Source organism: Raphanus sativus, chromosome 6, assembly GCF_000801105.2.
Source record: "Raphanus sativus cultivar WK10039 chromosome 6, ASM80110v3, whole genome shotgun sequence".
Lineage (NCBI taxonomy): Eukaryota > Viridiplantae > Streptophyta > Magnoliopsida > Brassicales > Brassicaceae > Raphanus > Raphanus sativus.
Window position 1 is genome coordinate 21,522,358 of NC_079516.1, and position 18,265 is coordinate 21,540,622.

At 36.6% G+C, this 18,265-nt stretch overlaps 3 protein-coding genes and 1 long non-coding RNA gene across 5 annotated transcripts; 2 read left to right on the plus strand and 2 right to left on the minus strand.

Moving 5' to 3' along the window:
• Nucleotides 1-3,426: 3,426 nt before the first annotated feature.
• On the minus strand, nt 3,427-5,700 carry LOC108809293 (probable tetraacyldisaccharide 4'-kinase, mitochondrial). Of its 2 annotated transcripts, none has more exons than XM_056988410.1 (7): nt 5,360-5,699; nt 4,922-5,267; nt 4,528-4,677; nt 4,242-4,451; nt 4,106-4,165; nt 3,937-4,017; nt 3,427-3,820 (listed from the first exon to the last, which is right to left on the minus strand). In XM_056988410.1, exons 1-7 carry the CDS (start codon nt 5,530-5,532, stop codon nt 3,659-3,661), a joined length of 1,182 nt encoding a protein of 393 aa, XP_056844390.1. In that variant the 5' UTR covers nt 5,533-5,699; the 3' UTR covers nt 3,427-3,658. The 2 variants fall into 2 exon arrangements, with proteins under 2 accessions (XP_056844390.1, XP_018436941.1); XM_018581439.2 differs by having other exon boundaries at nt 3,678-3,824; nt 5,360-5,700.
• Nucleotides 5,701-9,887: 4,187 nt separating this feature from the next.
• LOC130495648 (uncharacterized) lies at nt 9,888-10,883 on the minus strand. The gene has a single exon (XM_056987073.1). The coding sequence runs from the start codon at nt 10,881-10,883 to the stop codon at nt 9,888-9,890; it is 996 nt and encodes a 331-aa protein (XP_056843053.1).
• A 1,695-nt stretch (nt 10,884-12,578) lies between these two features.
• Nucleotides 12,579-14,259, plus strand: LOC108809939 (uncharacterized). Its single transcript, XR_008935889.1, has 3 exons — nt 12,579-12,733; nt 12,852-12,999; nt 13,118-14,259. It is a non-coding gene; the product is annotated as an uncharacterized LOC108809939 (long non-coding RNA).
• A 514-nt stretch (nt 14,260-14,773) lies between these two features.
• On the plus strand, nt 14,774-17,870 carry LOC108813056 (probable serine/threonine-protein kinase At1g54610). Its single transcript, XM_018585490.2, has 7 exons — nt 14,774-15,473; nt 15,549-15,833; nt 15,913-16,230; nt 16,366-16,593; nt 16,678-16,878; nt 16,981-17,319; nt 17,423-17,870. The coding sequence occupies exons 1-7, from the start codon at nt 15,117-15,119 to the stop codon at nt 17,558-17,560; spliced, it is 1,866 nt and encodes a 621-aa protein (XP_018440992.1). The 5' UTR covers nt 14,774-15,116; the 3' UTR covers nt 17,561-17,870.
• The last annotated feature ends 395 nt before the right edge of the window (nt 17,871-18,265 follow it).

The window sequence follows — 18,265 nt, forward strand, 5'->3', positions numbered from 1 at the left end:
AAATATTACGAACATATATTTGAACTTAGACAATGTTTTTTTGTTCTCTATACGAAGAAGTTTTATATTTTTCGGGATAGAATTACATACATGAACAAACTTGGGCTACTCTTGGTGAACCAACTCAGAGGACAGTCATTCTCACTCCTCTGATCTTGGAAATGATTTTTCCGTTGTTCATAATCTTGTCTTCTTTTATTCTTCATTTGGGTATGCATATGATTCTTATTGTGCTTATGTCAGGTATTTAAGTCATTTCCCAGCTTGCTAAATTTGTTTTGACAAAGCTAATGAAGATAGGCCAATCCCTTGCTGACTAGCTTATGATACATGTGAATAATAGTGTTGTCAGACATGTCAATTCGTGTTCGATTTACAACGAATGTGACTCATAAAAATTTAATCATGAAATTTTCTTTGTGTATATGATGTATTATATTGAAAACCATTCATTTAAAAAAAAGTTAAAGAAAATGAAAATTACAATAATCTTGTCATTTCAATCATTTACATATGTTCAAGAATTAACAAAATTAAGATAATTGATTTACAAAGAATTGAAAAAAAAGCTAAAGATCTTCCATAATCATATTAAATCAACTGATACAAATTAAGTAAGTCAAAGTAAATTCATTAAATAGTTGCTTAGAAGATTTGCTTTTATTTTTTTCTCTTAGAATTATATTCTAAAATAATTTTTAGAAGATTTGATTAATAAAAACTAACATGAAATCTTGTTAATCTTTGTTAAGATACTGTTCATTCCTACTCTTTTTATTGTGGATATATATCATTTCTAAAATATTGATATTTTGTTAATCATTCTAGAACAGTCTCATTACCTTTGATTTAGAGAACCGGTTAGGTGGAAGGAGTTGAAACAATAAAATTGAAGACTTTAGTTCTTAGCTTATTGAAAAAGTATCTTCATCATTTATTACATACGGTAATCACAATTTGTTGTTATTTTTATTAGTGTGCTTAGATTGATAGATAGAATGTCCAAAATTTATCTACCATAATAAAAAACAATGCCCAAAAAGAATAATGTCCAAAGAGAGTAAGAAATTTTAGTGTAGTTGAAAAAATAAAACATCATGATCTTTGACAAGAAATTATTAATGTGGTCCACCAAATATCAATGTATTTGACCAAAGAAAAAAAATTGCAGATCCAAACTCAATCAATGTGGCTAGTCTCTAGACAGTATAAATATAGTCTCATTTGGACAACTAAACTCCAAATATCACCAAGACTGCTCATATCAAAACCTTTAGTCTTGTATTTAATTCAGAGTGGAAAGACTATGAAACTCTTCACTATCTCCATGATGACCATTATGGCCATCACAATAGTGCTTGTCCAAGTACCATCCACTACTGAATCAAGACCCACAGACAATCAAAATTATTTCAAAGTGACTTCTTTGAATAATATGTCCATGGTACCAGTTGCACATAGTGTTGATGGTCATAAGGAAGGTATAAAGGTTCAAGCAAAACTATTGAAAGATATTGAAGCTTTTCGTCCTACAGTACCAGGGAACAGTCCTGGCATTGGACATCCACCACGGCTCAGTTATGACTTCAAGTAGTAAGGAAATTGAAGAAAAATGACTAGTTCAAATAATATTTTACGCCAGTTGTCCATGAAATAATCTTAGCATATGACATAATAAAAAAGAATAGCAAATATTCATCAAAAATAAAATGATGTAAAAATATATTTATTAAAATAACATAAAATTACCGTGGGCATTATCTTGAATTTCATTAGGAAATAAAATTATTGTTAAATCAAAATTTTCAGTATAAAGATGTTAATTTTTGAAAAAATGTGAAAGTTGTTATTTAGAGTTCTATAACTATATGAGTTAAGATAATTTGTTAGAAATACATATTTTATACTATTACTTTGTAAAACAAGAATTATATTTTTTTCTTCCACAATTACTATTATTTTAAATAATAACAATAATTTTTATTTTTAATAAATATAATAAAAATTAATACTCAAATATTGTAAAAAACCATATTTATTCGTTGAAATTATTTTATATTTTATTTTCCTTGTGGTATGCTCTGTGTTTGCAGATATTACGAATATATATTTGAATTTAGACAATGTTTTTTTTTAATCATGAAATACTGAAAAACATTCATTTTAATATAAAAATAAAAATAAAAAGTTAAAGAAAATGAGAATTACAATAATCTTGTCATTTCAATCATTTACATATGTTCAAAAATTAACAAAATTAAGATAATTGATTTACAAAGAATTGAAAGAAAAGCTAAAGATCTTCCATAATCATATTAAATCAAGTGATACAAATTAAGTAAGTCAAAGTAAATGCATTAAATAGTTGCTTAGAAGATTTGCTTCTATTTTTTTTCTCTTAGAATTATATTCTAAAATGATTCTTAGAAGATTTGATTAATAAAAACTAACATGAAATCTTATTAATCTTTGTTAAGATACTGTTCATTCCTACTTTTTTATTGTGGATATATATCATTTCTAAAATATTGATATTTTGTTAATCATTCTAGAACAGCCTCCTTACCTTTGATTTAGAGAACTGGTTAGGTAGAAAGAGTTGAAACAATAAAATTGAAGGCTTTAGTTCTTAGCTTATTGAAAAAGTATCTTCATCATTTATTACATACGGTAATCACAATGTGCTGTTATTTTTATTAGTGTGCTTAGATTGATATATATAATGTCCAAAATCTATCTACCATAATTAAAAACAATACCCGAAAAGAATAATGTCCAAAGAGAGTAAGAAATTTTAGTGTAGTTTAAGAAAATAAAGCATCATAATATTTGACAAGAAATTATCAAGTGATCCACCAAATATCAATGTATTTGACCAAAGAAAAAGAATTGCAGATCCAAACTCAATCAATGTAGCTAGTCTCTAGACAGTATAAATATAATCTCATTTGGACAACTTAGATTTTTTTAAATGCATATCTTTTAAAAAATCTAAAAAGATAACTCAATCAATGTGCATCTAAATGATGAAGATGCATTTTGTGGAATGAAAAGAAATTATGCATTTAAAAAGTTTTTATTCGAAAATAATGCATTCTAGTTGCACCCTTAAAGATTTGTGTAAAGACAAATACAAAAACACAAGTTTCTTTTGGCAAATTCAATCTGCCATTTTTTTGTTTTCTTTTCTATTTATAAAAGATATGGAACTACACGTTCCTACAATTAGGAAGCAACTAAACAATTACTTAACCTAAAAGGACAACATGCGATACTTTTATCCTTTATCTTAGGAACAGAGCATTTGACAATTTAATTATTTGCAATATCAAATATTAAAAGAAACATAAAAGGCACAACAAACTAATGTCACTTGCAGTCTCTTCAGATTTATACCGGTAATCCTGGAAAATACAATTCACGGAAGGCTAACAACGAATAGTAACATAAATTCTGGTTTAGAAAGAATAGTGACATAAGTCACATAGCAAAGTAATGCAGTAATGGTTGGGAAGAAACTAGTAGTACACTTTGAGTGACCATTAGAACAAAACTAATATTACATGATAGTGGTTTCCGGTCGAAAAACTAAACTTCTTGGTATTCAAGAAAAAACAACAAAGAAAAATCAAAGGAATGCAGTAAGATAACACTGAACCTAATTAGAAACAGGAAACTTAGCCGCCAAAATTCTACTAAGTGTAGATTTAAAGCCATCCACATTAGTGTCTCTACAAGGAGTTATTTGCAACCTAGAACACAGAACCAAGACTGTGTATGGGTCCAGACTTTTGAGAACCTCCGGGTCCCTGTTATAATCCTAGCTTCCCCCACACACAAAAGAAAATGCAAAATGAAATTAGATGCATGTCTGTGTGGACTTGAAACTTAAAAACGCCAACCAAGCAACAACAAGGAACAGAAACTTGTCTTCACCTTTTCGGTCACCACAATAATAGGCTTGGAATCAGATCTGTTCTCTAGACCCTTTGCTCTCCTCCTCATAGTTTCAACATCCTGCAGTTATCAATATGATCTTGTTTACTGCCAATTTGGTTGAGTAAATGGTATTATCCACTCTATGGCAGCCTTAAAAGCATTGTACCTGTGCTCCAAATAAATAATGATCACTGAAATCAAGTCTATCAACATAACGTGCTCCAATCTGCCAAGCCCATTAGTTAAGCATATACAAAAAAAAAACTGAATCTTTGTTACATAATAGTAACAAAACAACTCACCATCCCAATGCTCTTAACAAATGCGTCAGCTGATCCTATTGCAGAAACACAAAGCACAGTTGCATCGTGCAATGCTTCTAAAGCTACATGTGACCTATCATTTTTAAAGTGGAACAAGTGTTTAGGCACCATCTTGGAGTAGAAAACAGGGATCGAGTTTTTGAATCCATGTATTGTCTTCTCGATATCTCCGAGGCTTTGTTCAGTTATCTGCATGATCCAGCAAAAGCCACTAGCTTCAATGCTCATCATTATAAAGAAAGTAAACAATTAAAGGAAACGTTACCATGTCCACGTGGTGTACTACAGCTATATCTGCCCGCTCAAGCGCTGGAAGAGGCTCCCGTAATGGTCCAAGCGGAACTAAGTAACCGTTTCCCCACGGATTCAGCCCATTAATCATCACCATCTCGAGGTCACGACACAAACTCCAATGCTGCTACCGAAACAATAGTGTTAAGACCGTTTCTAATGTAATTTGCTATTTTACCAACTCTATAATAGAAGCGGAGGCCGGATATATTCCAATGTATTTTTCTAAAATAACAATCTCTAAATATTTAATAAAAAATAATATCTAACAATTTTACCTCTAATTTCTATTATACAAGCAAAAATAGCAATGGATTGGAGATGCGAAGATCTTATATTTATATAATAAAAAAAGCTAGAACACACACCTGCATCCCATCATCTAGAACTACGGACCCAATTTCTTGTGAAACGGTTCTGACTTTTGCTGTTCCATCAAAGAATGTCCTTATACTAGATGGGTTTGCGTAGCCGTACTTTTGGAAACACGTGGCAGCAGTAGCTGCCCTGTTTGCTCCAACACCGATCTTGGTGGGTCCACCTCGGAGATGTCTTTCAAGCATTTTGGCTTCATCTCCACCAGCATAACCACGAGTGAGAATAAGCGGTGAGATTCCAGAATCGAGGAGGAGTTGAGTGATGTACTCAACCATTGGCGTCTTCCCGTTACCTCCCCAGCTCAGATTCCCAACGCTGATCACCGGAACCGGTAATCTTTTTCACCAAAAAAAAAAAGCACCAAATTTTATTTATTTCAGAAGAGAAGAGATGTGAAAACACTCGTTTTTGATTGGTCGGAAACTAACCGGTGTTGATGGAAGAAGGAGGAGCGGTAAAGAGAGCGGCGGATATGGAGGGCGAGTCCGTAGAGAGAAGAAGCGAGTGTGAGAAAGGGAACGAGTGAGCGGTGAAGTGCAGGGGAATTAGTATGGTCTCTCGTGTAGGCGATCTCCTTCACCGCTTTCCGCAGCTTCTCCATCGGAGTGATCTAAAAGCCGAAGCTTCAGTTCAACCGTTTTTCAATTTGAATCCATCCTCTCTCGGTTTTCCAAAATTATTTTCCGTATTTTTAAAATAGAATATGGCATTGGCATAAAAATAAACAATTTTTCTTACACAAGTGACGTCATGGACTCAATGTAAACAGCGCCGGCCCAAGACTGGTGGATGCCCTAATCAAAACCAAAATATTTACACTAACTAGGTGGATGAATTTTTTAAAAGAAAATTATTGGAAAAAATTTAACTTTGTTATAAAATTATAAGTGAAGAACTTATTTTTATATTATATATATGTATTACGTGAGAGAGAGAGAGAGTCAAAAGATGATTTATTTCTGTTCTTTCTTGTGTCACCATTATACATAAAGAAAGAGGAAAGGGGTATTTATAACTCATCAAAGTCGGTTATGGTCTCAGATATTTATCAAAGAAACATGCGGTGGAGACATGTGTATAGTGATAATCACACACATTTGATGAGAGTGAGACATCTGTTTCCATGATGAATAATCATCATCTTTAACACTCCCCCTTGATTATTCATCTTGTATTACGTAGTGCCTCGTTAAAAACCTAATCATGGAAAAACCCAATGGGATAAAAACCATGACAAGGGAAAAAGAGTACACTACTGACGTAATCTCTCCCTGAAAGTAATGGACATAGCTTTTTCTTCATAAGTCACGCAAACGCTGCATCCCGATACCGTCGACGTGTTTCCGGAATGTTGAAGTCGGAAGAGACTTGGTGAACAAGTCAGCCGGATTGTCGCATGACCGTAAATATTCGATGTCCACTTCTTTATTTTTCTCGAGCTCCCGAATGTACGAGAAAAATCTTGGAGGGATGTGCTTCGTTCTGTCGCTCTTAATATAGCCTTCTTTGAGTTGAGCGACGCAAGCTGAGTTGTCTTCAAAAACTTTCGTCGGCTCTTTCTTGTTAATTATTCCGCTTGAATCTTGTATGTGGTGACTCATTGATCTCAGCCACACACATTCTCGACATGCTTCGTGAAGCGCAATAGTCTCTGCATGATTCGAAGATGTTGCAACCAGAGTTTGTTTTTGGGACCGCCAAGAGATCGCGGTTCCACCAATTGTGAAAACATAACCGGTTTGCGATCGAGCCTTATGAGGATCTGATAAATATCCTGCATCTGCAAAACCAACCATACCAAACTCGGGTTTTCTAATATACATTAACCCTAAATCAACTGTACCTTGTAAATAACGGAATAAATGTTTTATTCCGTTCCAATGCCTGTGAGTAGGAGCAGAGCTATATCTTGCTAAGAGATTAGTTGCAAAAGCAATATCAGGCCTGGTACAGTTTGCCAGATATAATAGCCCACCGATAGCACTCATATAAGGTACTTCAGGACCTAATATCTTCTCGCTATCTTCGCAGGGTCTAAAAGGATCACTCTCAACATTGAGAGATCTACCAACCATTGGAGTACTCAAAGGAGTCGCTTGATCCATACGAAAGCGTTTCAATAACCTTTTCGTATAGTTTGATTGATGCACAAATATTCCTTCTCGGAGGTGCTCTATCTGGAGCCCAAGACAAAACTTTGTCTTGCCGAGATCTTTCATTTCGAACTCCTCTTTCATATGAGTTCGAGCATCATCAACCTCCTTTTGAGTTCCAATCATGTTCAGGTCATCTACATATACAGCGATGATCACAAAGCCAGATGACGATTTCTTAACAAAAACGCAGGGACATATCGCATTGTTCACATATCCTTTACTCAAGAGATAGTCACTTAAGCGATTGTACCACATGCGTCCGGATTGCTTTAATCCGTATAGTGATCTCTGTAACTTGACCGAACAAACCTCCCTGGATTTTTCTTTCAATGCCCCTGGCATTTTCAATCCTTCAGGGAGTCTCATATATATATCATTATCTAACGATCCATACAAATAAGCTGTCACAACGTCCATGAGATGCATTTCAAGATTTTTTGACGCCGTAAGGCTCATCAAAAGTCTAAACGTAATTGCATCCATTACCGGGGAATACGTTTCCTCAAAATCAACTCCCGGTCTCTGAGAAAAACCTTGGGCTACTAATCGGGCTTTATATCGTGTTACTTCATTCTTTTCATTTCTTTTTCTCACGAATACCCACTTATACCCAACAGGACTTATATTCTCAGGCGTTGTGACGATAGGTCCAAAGACATTCCTTTTATTCAGGGAGAGTAATTCAATTTGAATGGCCTTCTTCCACTCCTCCCAATCATGTCTTTTCTGACATTCTAAAATGGACCTTGGATCGGGGTCATCACTTTCGTGATCTATTTCTTTGGACACAGAAAAGGAGAACATTCCATCAACATCTTTTATTTTATTTCTGATCAATAACTTTTGATCAAGGGCGTAGTTGATGGAAATCTCATACTTTTCTGTTCTCTCCTCGTCATCTGGATCCTTATCTTTATTTGGTTCTTCTTGAACCTTTTCATCTATGCCTTCTTTCAGACATTTTTCAATATCAGGTTCTTCTGGAACCTTTTCACTTTGTTCAACCAATTTCTTTTTCTTTCGGGGATTTTTATCTTTTGAACCCGCTGGTCTCCCCCTCTTTAACTGAACCCCAGGTTCACTTATTTTGTTTCCATCAGTTTGTTCTCCAGAAACAACAACTCTTGATGGAACATTTTCAGCGGGTATATATGATTTCGTCACCCTTCTCGTATCTGTGAACGCATCTGGTAACTGGTTTGCCAATTTATGCAAATGCACAATTTTCTGAACTTCCAGCTCTCTTTGATTCGTAGGGGGATCAAGGTGTAACAACGACTGTGTACACCAAGTAATCTCTTTAGGAATTTCTCTAATTCCTCCCCCTAATGCTGGAAATTCATCCTCATTAAAATGGCAATCGGCGAATCTTGCCGTAAACATATCACCAGTTACTGGTTCCAGATATCTTATTATACTTGGTGACGTATAACCCACATATATTCCCAATCTCCTTTGTGGGCCCATTTTTGTTCTTTGTGGCGGAGCTATCGGAACATAGACCGCACACCCAAAAACACGGAGATGGGATACATCTGGCTCTTGCCCAGATGCCAATTGTGATGGGGAGTACTTATGATATGCACTCGGTCTCAACCGAATTAGTGCAGCTGCATGCAAAATAGCATGACCCCATATAGAAATTGGGAGCTTTGTTCTCAAGACTAACGGTCTTGCAATCAACTGCAACCGTTTTATCAACGACTCAGCCATGCCATTTTGTGTATGCACATGGGGAACTGGATGCTCTACATCAATCCCCATTGACATACAATAATCATCAAAGGCTTGCGATGTAAACTCACCAGCATTATCAAGCCTTACTTTCTTAATGGCATACTCTGAGAACTGCGTTCTCAGCTTTATTATCTGGGCAATGAACTTTGCGAAAGCCGTATTTCGTGTTGTCAAAAGACACACATTTGACCATCTAGTAGATGCGTCAATCAATACCATGAAATACTTAAATGGCCCGCAAGGTGGGTGAATCGGCCCACATATATCACCATGTATTCTTTCTAAAAATATTGGTGATTCATTGCCTACTTTTGCTGGTGATGGCCGAGTTATAAACTTTCCTTGAGAACATGCTTTACATGTAAACTCGCCCGTTTGCAAAACTTTTCCGTGTTTCAACGGATGGCCATTCGAGTTTTGCACTATCTTTCTCATCATGACTGAACCAGGATGTCCTAGCCTCTCATGCCAGATTTTAAATGTATCAGTAAACTTCATGTTTACCACGGCATAGGACTCAGTCATGTTTATTTTTGTACAATATAGTCCAGAGGATAACATTCTTAACTCTTCCAATATATGTTTCCTCTCGGACTTAATGCAAAGAAACTCAATGCCATCTTTACTCATAGTCTCAATATGATATCCATTCTTTCGGATATCCTTAAAACTTAATAAGTTTCTATGAGACTCGGGGGAATACAATGCATCACTTATCTCAAATATTGTTCCCCCTGGCATTGAAAATTTTGCTCTACCAGAGCCCATAATAATCTTTGCATTACAAGATATTGTACTTACGCTTCCAGCGTAATCTTTCATTTTGAGACTGGAGAAATATTTTCTATCTTTAATTATCGTGTGCGTTGACGCACTATCCGCCAAGCACATATCTCCATCCAAAGTCTCAAAGTCTGGCATTCTTTCTGAATTTAAAATATTTATAAAACATATATTATTAAACATAAAATATGAAACATGAAACATGAAACATAACATCTATTTTACAAACAAAAGATAACGATACTATAATACAGTAGACTTATATCACATCGATCTTATATCACACATCGATGTTTTCTGGCTCAACAAGAAAATCTGATACGTCGAGATGAGTATCATCATTTAAATCATGAAAGGATGGCCCGGGTTCATCAGAGATGAAATTCGTTTCACCTCCATTTTTCTCTTTTCCCTTCTGGGATTCTTTATACAGATCGGCTAAGTGTCTTGGCGTACGACAGGTACGTACCCAATGACCTTTCATGCCACATCTGTAGCAAACCTTTTCTGTTTGCCTTTTATCATCCCGGCCCCTTTCATTCTCTTGAGAGTCCATTTGAGTTCTTTCATCATACGGACGGAATCTTCTTCCTCGTCCTCTCCCACGACCATGATTTCGACCTCGACCACGTCCACGTCCTCGTCCTCTCCAATTATCATAACTGGATGATGCAACATTCACTTCGGGGAATGGAGCAGATCCAGTGGGACGAGCCTGATGGTTTAATAACACGAGTTGATTATTTTGTTCGGCTACAAGGAGGATTTGCATCAACTCCGAATAACGCTTAAATCCATTCACCCGGTACTGTTGCTGCAGGACTACATTTTCAGGATGGAATGTGGAGAGAGTTTTCTCGATCATATCATAATCACTTATTTTCTCTCCACATAACATCATCCTTGAAGTAATTCCGAACATAGCGGAATTAAACTCACTTACACTTTTGTAGTCCTGGAACCGGAGATGGATCCACTCGTGTTTGGCTTTTGGTAAGATCACATACTTCTGGTGATCAAACCTCTCTTTAAGAGATTGCCAGAGGTCCCCAGGATCCTCTTTCGTAATATATTCATCTTTTAAACCATCATGTATGTGGTGTCGTAAAAATATCATGGCTTTAGCCTTTTTCTCATCCGACACCGTTTTAGTATTATCGATGGTTTCCAAAAGCCCGCTACCTCTTAGGTGCATTCTTGCACCTACTGCCCAGGTCATATAATTATTTCCCGTAATATCCAGGGCATTAATTTCGAGCTTTGTCAAATTCGACATGATTACTGTATCATAGAATAATAATATAATATAGACGAGAATTAAAAGCATAATTTAAATGCAGAAATTAAAAGCATAAAATAAATGCAAAAATTAAATTACGTAAAATTAAATTGCAGAAATTTAAATAACATAAATAAAATTGGGGGTCCAGCCCACCATATGATCCAGGAGTCTTAGACTTCCATATTTGATCATTTTCAAAGGTTCGAGGCGACATAGTCGGCCATATTAACCTTTTCTTTTAATCAAGGTCCGAGGAGGCTTAGCCTTCCATTTTTAACCTTTTATTCACGGAGGTAAAACCTACCACGTGTTTCTCTGATCGTGAAGGCCTAGCCTATCTTAACGATCAGCCGGGGAAGGCAACGCCTATCATCCCGGAAAATAAACGGAGAAGGCCTAGCCTCTCACTCCGGAATAATAAATAAAAATTTAAATAAATTAAATATATTTAAGACATAAATTTAAACATTACCTCGCTTGCTTGGTCTAAGAACGGTCGGTATAAGAAAGCTCGTCGTGCTGATAACGTGTTATAAAATTATAAGTGAAGAACTTATTTTTATATTATATATATGTATTACGTGAGAGAGAGAGAGAGAGAGAGTCAAAAGATGATTTATTTCTGTTCTTTCTTGTGTCACCATTATACATAAAGAAAGAGGAAAGGGGTATTTATAACTCATCAAAGTCGGTTATGGTCTCAGATATTTATCAAAGAAACATGCGGTGGAGACATGTGTATAGTGATAATCACACACATTTGATGAGAGTGAGACATCTATTTCCATGATGAATAATCATCATCTTTAACAAACTTAGAATTTTGAGATAATTTTTTTGTGCTCTACTCCACATCTTCTTTTATCTCCCATACGGACCGGGCCTGAAGTAAACATTGTACTTTGTGTAATATAAATTCGGAACATGTTGAATGATCTATGCACGAATTTGATAGTTATGTAAATTATTTAAAAAACATTTAGACTGACTAAAAAAGAGAAAATATTGATTTTTTTTAATGAAAATATGATCAACTCTGCAAAAAACAAAGTAAATATGAAAAATTCTATTTTTGTGCCGAGAAGCATCTTTTTGTGAATGTCGTATGTTGTTTTCATATCCGGTCAACGAGGTGGTATAGTAAAAGAAGTATAAGAAGTGGAGATTTTCGTATTAATAGCAAGAATAACAAGGTCGGAAATTACAAGAACTTAAAGAGATCGTCTAAGCGAGATCGTCTAAACGAATTCTCTTTACAAATGTTTCTAGTCGCTGGAGACGAGCTTGTTCTGGTGAGAAGAGGTCGTCTCAGACTTTTAGTGGTGGCGTTTTCCTGGGGTCGTCGGAAACTAGCTCGTTCAGGTGGAGAAAAGTAGCCGTCTCAGATTTTTGGTGGTCTCTAACGTTTTTCAGTATGTCCTTTCTGTGGCTCTGACATCTCCTTTTATAGTGAAAGTATAGGTTTGTCGGCTTGTGGAGTCATCAATTGGTTAATGGGCCGGACTTGATTTTGGGCCTAGTATAGTAATGGGCTTTGTGCTAGGTCCATATCCAACAATTGTCCCCCCCCCCTCCCCCCACTTAGTTTGCCAGGTAGTTAGCTCTGGTGAATTTAAATATTTCTGAAATAAAAGGTGTTTTCCCTTATTGTATAGGTGTATGTATCTAAATGTGTATATATATATTTTTTTTTGCAGTTCGTCACGTTGCTGGGATTTAAGGGTGGAGGTTAGTGGATTCGAATTTTAAAGAGGATTTGGAGAAGATTTTGAGTGTTGGAAATCGTAAGTGGAAGTTGGTGGATCGGCAGCATATTGCTCGTAATTTTGCACGTATTGATTCAGGTTGCTCTTCTCTTCCTTTTCTTCTTCTCTCTTTTCTTCTCTTTTTTTTGTTATCTTGGTTTTCCTTTTTCTTTCTTCTGGTTGTTTTAATTATTCTCTTCTTTTGTTTTGCTTGTAGATCCTCGTCTGAAAAGAATGGGAAAGGTTGATTTACAGTTTTCGGATTACTATGGTTCTCGGTATGGTGGCGCTTCTGGTGAAATAATCAGTCATGATAAGGAGGCAGGCCTGGCTTATGGGGTGTTCCCAAGGTGCATTTGCACAAGGTCTAGATTAAAAAAAAAATTAGTTAAGAATCTAAGGTTTTTGCAAAAAAAATCAGGGTCCCTTTTTCACAAATTATCTATTTTCTCATTTAAAAAGAAAATTTTGTTCATGGTCCAGTAAAACCTTGAGTCGGGCCTGTAAGGAGGTAACGCTTCTGTTTGGATGGTGGCATTGGTCCGACGATGTCCATCGCCCATCTCATGAAAGGATATGGCAGTGTGGTAGTTGTGAGCAGCTCTGTTGGTAAGTGAATCATCGGGGCATGTCGTTGGCATTTTTCGCATCTCGTGACGAAATTTTCGCAATCTGCCACCATTGTCGGCCAAAAATGCCCATGTCGCTTGATTTTTATGGCTAAGGCTCGTCCTCCTGAATGATTGCCGCCTGCTCCTTCGTGTGTTTCTTCTAGGACCATTTGACTTCTTGGCTGTGTATGCATCGCAAGAGTGCTTTAGTCGTGCTCCACCTGAAAAGGTTGTTGTCGTGCAAGACGTAGTGTGCGCATCGGGCTTTCAGTCATCGGGCGGCCCAACGGTTGGTTGGCGCTTTTCCTTCGGTGATGTAGAGTTTAATTTCGTCACGCCAGTCTACCGGATCTGCGACCTCTTCTTCAGGTGCTGGTTCGTTGATGTCTTCCATGTCCTCACCGAGATCGTAGATGATGTTGACTCCCATAGCTAGCTTGATACTTGGTTGGTCGATGCTTTCTACTGGGATCATTCTCTTTAGTGACGGATCCGAAGTCGATGCTAGAGTGGCAAGAGCGTCAGCAGTGGAGTTATCGCTTCGAGGTATCCCAACGGTGGGCGTCAATTGTTATTTCCATATCCTGTCAACGAGGTGGTATAGTAAAAGAAGTAAAGGAGGTGGAGATTTTCATATTAATAGTCAAGAATAACAAGCTTGGAAATTACAAGAACTTAAAGAGATCGTCTAAATGAATTCTCTTTACAAATGTTTCTAGTCGCCGGAGACGAGCTCGTTCTGGTGAGAAGAGGTCGTCTCGGAATTTTAGTGGTGGCATTTTCCGATGGTCGTCGAAGATGAGCTCGCTCAGGTGAAGAGAGGTAGCTGTCTCAAACTTCTGGTGGTCTCTGACGTTTTTCAGTCTATCTTTTTGTGGCTCTGACATCTCCTTTTATAGTGAAAGTACATGTTTGTCTGCTTGTGGAGTCATCAATTGGTTAATGGGGCGGGCCTGATTTTGGGCCTAGCATAGTAATGAGCTTTGTGCTAGGTTCATATCCAACATCGTATCTTCATTTAAATTGGTGTAACTTTTGATCGCTCTTTAACCAATTAGTCATAGTTTAATTTACTTGATAGATCTTGTTTGAAGAATATAATCCATATTTAATAACAAGCCTTCCAATTCATTGTGATAGAAAAAGTTGATCTAAATTTATAAGAATGTATTCTAAAAGTAAGTAAAGCAGAATCTATTTTTAAAGTGGCGAGAGACTTTCATTTTTATTGGTTGGTGTTATTCCGATCTAGTTAAGTAAATTTCTTTTTATTTGAAAAAATAGTATTTTATCGTAAAAAAATCAAGTAAAATAAGAAATATATATCTTATTAAGAACTGATTTTTACAAACATGAATTCACATAATTAAAATTTAATAAAAAGGAACGAAAATGGGTAAAAAGTTGGAAGGCAATTAATTAAACTAAAGAAAAGTCATATCATGGTATCCAAAAAAGAAAGAAAAGTGTAATTTACAATTTAGGCAAGAAAATAAGTGGGGAGAGAAAGTCTCACCTTCCGTTGACGAAGACGGTGTTAGCTGTTCGCATATAAATAAATAAAATATATTACACATCAATAATATATACTGTATGTATGTATACACATCTCTCTTTCTCTGTGTCGATGCGGCGTCTTCTTTGGTCAAATTGATACCAATCTGAAACAAAGAAAAGAAAAAAAAGTAATCAAATCTTGCGTACACATCTCTCTCTCTCTCTCGCACATAGTCTGAATTCGAATTAGGGGTTTTGATTTTTCGAATTGAGTTCAACATCAGGTTCTTGGTGTGTCGCCGGCGAAAATGAAGTTGTGTTTGGTATGGATGAATTAGGGTTTCTTCAGTAGAAAAGAGTTGAATTGGGGGCTCATGGGTTGCATAATCTCAAAGAAGAAGTCTCCAAAGAGAAACCATCATCTTCATCAAAGGAAAGAATCGCGTTCTTCGAGGATCGATGATTCGAGCCAGCAACAACAAGACAGATCCAAGTTCAGTCCGAGTAGGTTGTCTGAGAAACATCCCGAGATTGCAGAGATTGGTGATACGGATGAAGAGGAAGAGGACGAAGAACCTAAGAGAGAGGCTAGTACTACTACTACTCTTGTTGTTGCTAAGGAGGAGCCAGAGGTGGCTTCAGGATGGCCTGCTTGGCTAGTCTCGGTCGCTGGTGAAGCACTTGTGGGTTGGACTCCACGACGTGCTAGCTCCTTTGAGAAACTTGAGAAAGTAAGTAAAGACAATACTCTTTCTTCCATTCTCCAATAATTAAAATGTTTTCTTAACTTGTTTGATTGATTGTAGATAGGACAAGGTACGTATAGCAGTGTATACAGGGCTCGTGATCTTTTGGATAACAAGATCGTTGCGCTCAAGAGAGTCCGGTTTGATCTCAGCGATTTGGAGAGTGTTAAGTTTATGGCTAGAGAGATCATTGTAATGAGAAGGCTTGATCATCCTAATGTACTTAAGTTACAAGGCTTGATCACTGCCTCTGCTTCTTCTTCTCTTTACTTGGTTTTCGAGTATATGGATCATGATCTCGTTGGTCTTGCTTCCTTACCCGGTATCAAGTTCTCTCAGCCTCAGGTACTCTACTAAATCACTTGCTTAACGCTACCATCAATTTTCTTTTCATAAATCTCAACTTGTTCTGTGTCTACTTTAGGTGAAATGTTACATGAAACAGCTTCTAAGCGGGCTTCATCACTGTCACAGTCGGGGTGTTCTGCACCGCGATATAAAGGGATCGAACCTGCTGATTGACAGTAACGGGATCTTGAAGATTGCGGATTTCGGTTTAGCGACGTTTTTCGACCCGCGGAACCATGTTCCCTTGACTAGCCGTGTTGTCACTCTTTGGTATCGACCACCTGAGCTTCTTCTTGGAGCTTGTCATTATGGTGTTGGTGTTGATTTGTGGAGCGCTGGCTGTATCTTAGGCGAGTTATATTCCGGGAAACCCATCTTGCCGGGCAAAACCGAGGTACTTTCACCTATTCTCTTTTTTTTTTTTACATCAAACGGCTGATCTATTACTCAAACTTGAGGTGGTCTGGGAAACCTATTCCGTTAAAAGGTAAAGAAAAGGTGATTTTATATAACTGAAGTCTTTTTGTAGGTGGAGCAACTGCATAAAATCTTCAAGCTGTGTGGTTCACCAACAGAAGATTACTGGAGGAAACTGAAGCTACCACCTTCAGCTGCGTTTAGACCCGCGCTTCCTTACGGACGACGTGTAGCTGAGATGTTTAAGGACTTGCCTACCAACGTACTTTCGCTTTTGGAGGCTTTACTATCTATAGATCCTGACCGGAGAGGCTCTGCAGCTAAAGCTCTTGAGAGTGAGGTGCTGGTTTTTTAACTTTATGTTTGATGTGCTTTCTTACTTTTTTGTGATTTTTGATAACACATAGTTGTTGTTGTGGAGCAGTACTTTAACACAGAGCCGTTTGCTTGTGATCCATCTTCCCTACCAAAATATCCTCCAAGCAAAGAGATTGATGCTAAACTCCGCGACGATGCCAAGAGGCAAGAGAAGAACGAAAGACAAGACTCTCAGACGAGACAATCACATGAAAGGAAACTTATCCCACCGCTAAAAGCTAATCCATCACTCACAGCGGCTATGGAGGTAACAGAGTATTGGTTTGATCTGCTATGGTTTGGTTTTGCCTCTGATCCATCAGATAACTGACTAAACAAACAAAAAAAAATACTTGTTGGCCCAATACAGAACCCTTATCTAAGAACATGTGTTCCTGGTCATTCGACGAGACAAATGCAGATTACAAAGGACATGATGACCAGCAACAATCCAACGAGTGGGAGAGTCTCTCACTCGGGTCCGATGATGAAGAACCGAAATCACAGTCGGTTTACATACATGAAGGACAATGCAGCAGCCCCTTCAAGCAGGGCTAACTTGGCAGGACAAAGCGGTTCGCGTGTAGATACACTCGGCTCAGATCAAACAGTCATGGATCAGAAAAGGATGAATTTGAGAGCATTCAACAGAGCTGACACTATGGATAATAGTAAGAGGCAAATCAAAATCCCAAATGACCCATCTTGGGTAAGTTAATCTCCAGAGATATTTTTGTTCCTTTACTTTTGGAGACGAGAAACCGTCTTTTACATCTCTTTATGTGTGTGTGTGTTTTTTTTGACATATACAGTATGATGCTGGGGATAACAAAATGTACATGTCGGGTCCATTGCTGGCTCAGCCAAGAAAAGTGGATCAGATGCTGGAAGAACACGACCGGCAGCTCCAGGAGTTCACCAGACAGAAAGCAAAACATTCCAGAAGCTGATAGCGTAATGTATCTTGAATGATTTGCTTATTTTGCCGGGAATGGACAAAAAAAAAAGAGAACCAGATGGAGTCTTGTTGTATCAAAGAAGAGTCTGATGAGCTTTTTGAAAGAAAAAAAAAATGTAATAGAGATTTAAGGTTGTTTGCGTTATAAATAGGCGCAGCTCTGTGATTACATAGAACATGTATACAGTACCCATGATAAGAGTTTGATCTGTGTAGTACATATATGTATGTACATTTCTTCATATATTACATTATATGTGTACATACATAAACATGTTATCAATTTCTCTGTGTTTAAATGATTCGGATTACCTAAAAACCATTATTTGTGAATGAAATCCATTTAATCAGACGCAATACAGACTTTAAAATGTACATTCTACACAAAAATGTTGCTTTGGATAAAAGCAATCTACAAAAAAAAATTTTTGGAATAATAATTCGAAGAGTCCATTTCAACATATAGTAAAAACTTCATAAATCATTAATATTGGAACAATAATATTTTATTAATTTATATAATTTTTAATTTATTAAAAAAACTTACTTTAGATTTTTATATTTTAAAGTTTTTTAATAAAATAAGACAAGTAGCTGATTTCGCCTTATATACATTAATTAAATTACAGAAATTTGACTTTCATATTTCATTTAATATATTATTAAGTGTATATGAAATATGTTTTATAGAATTTAA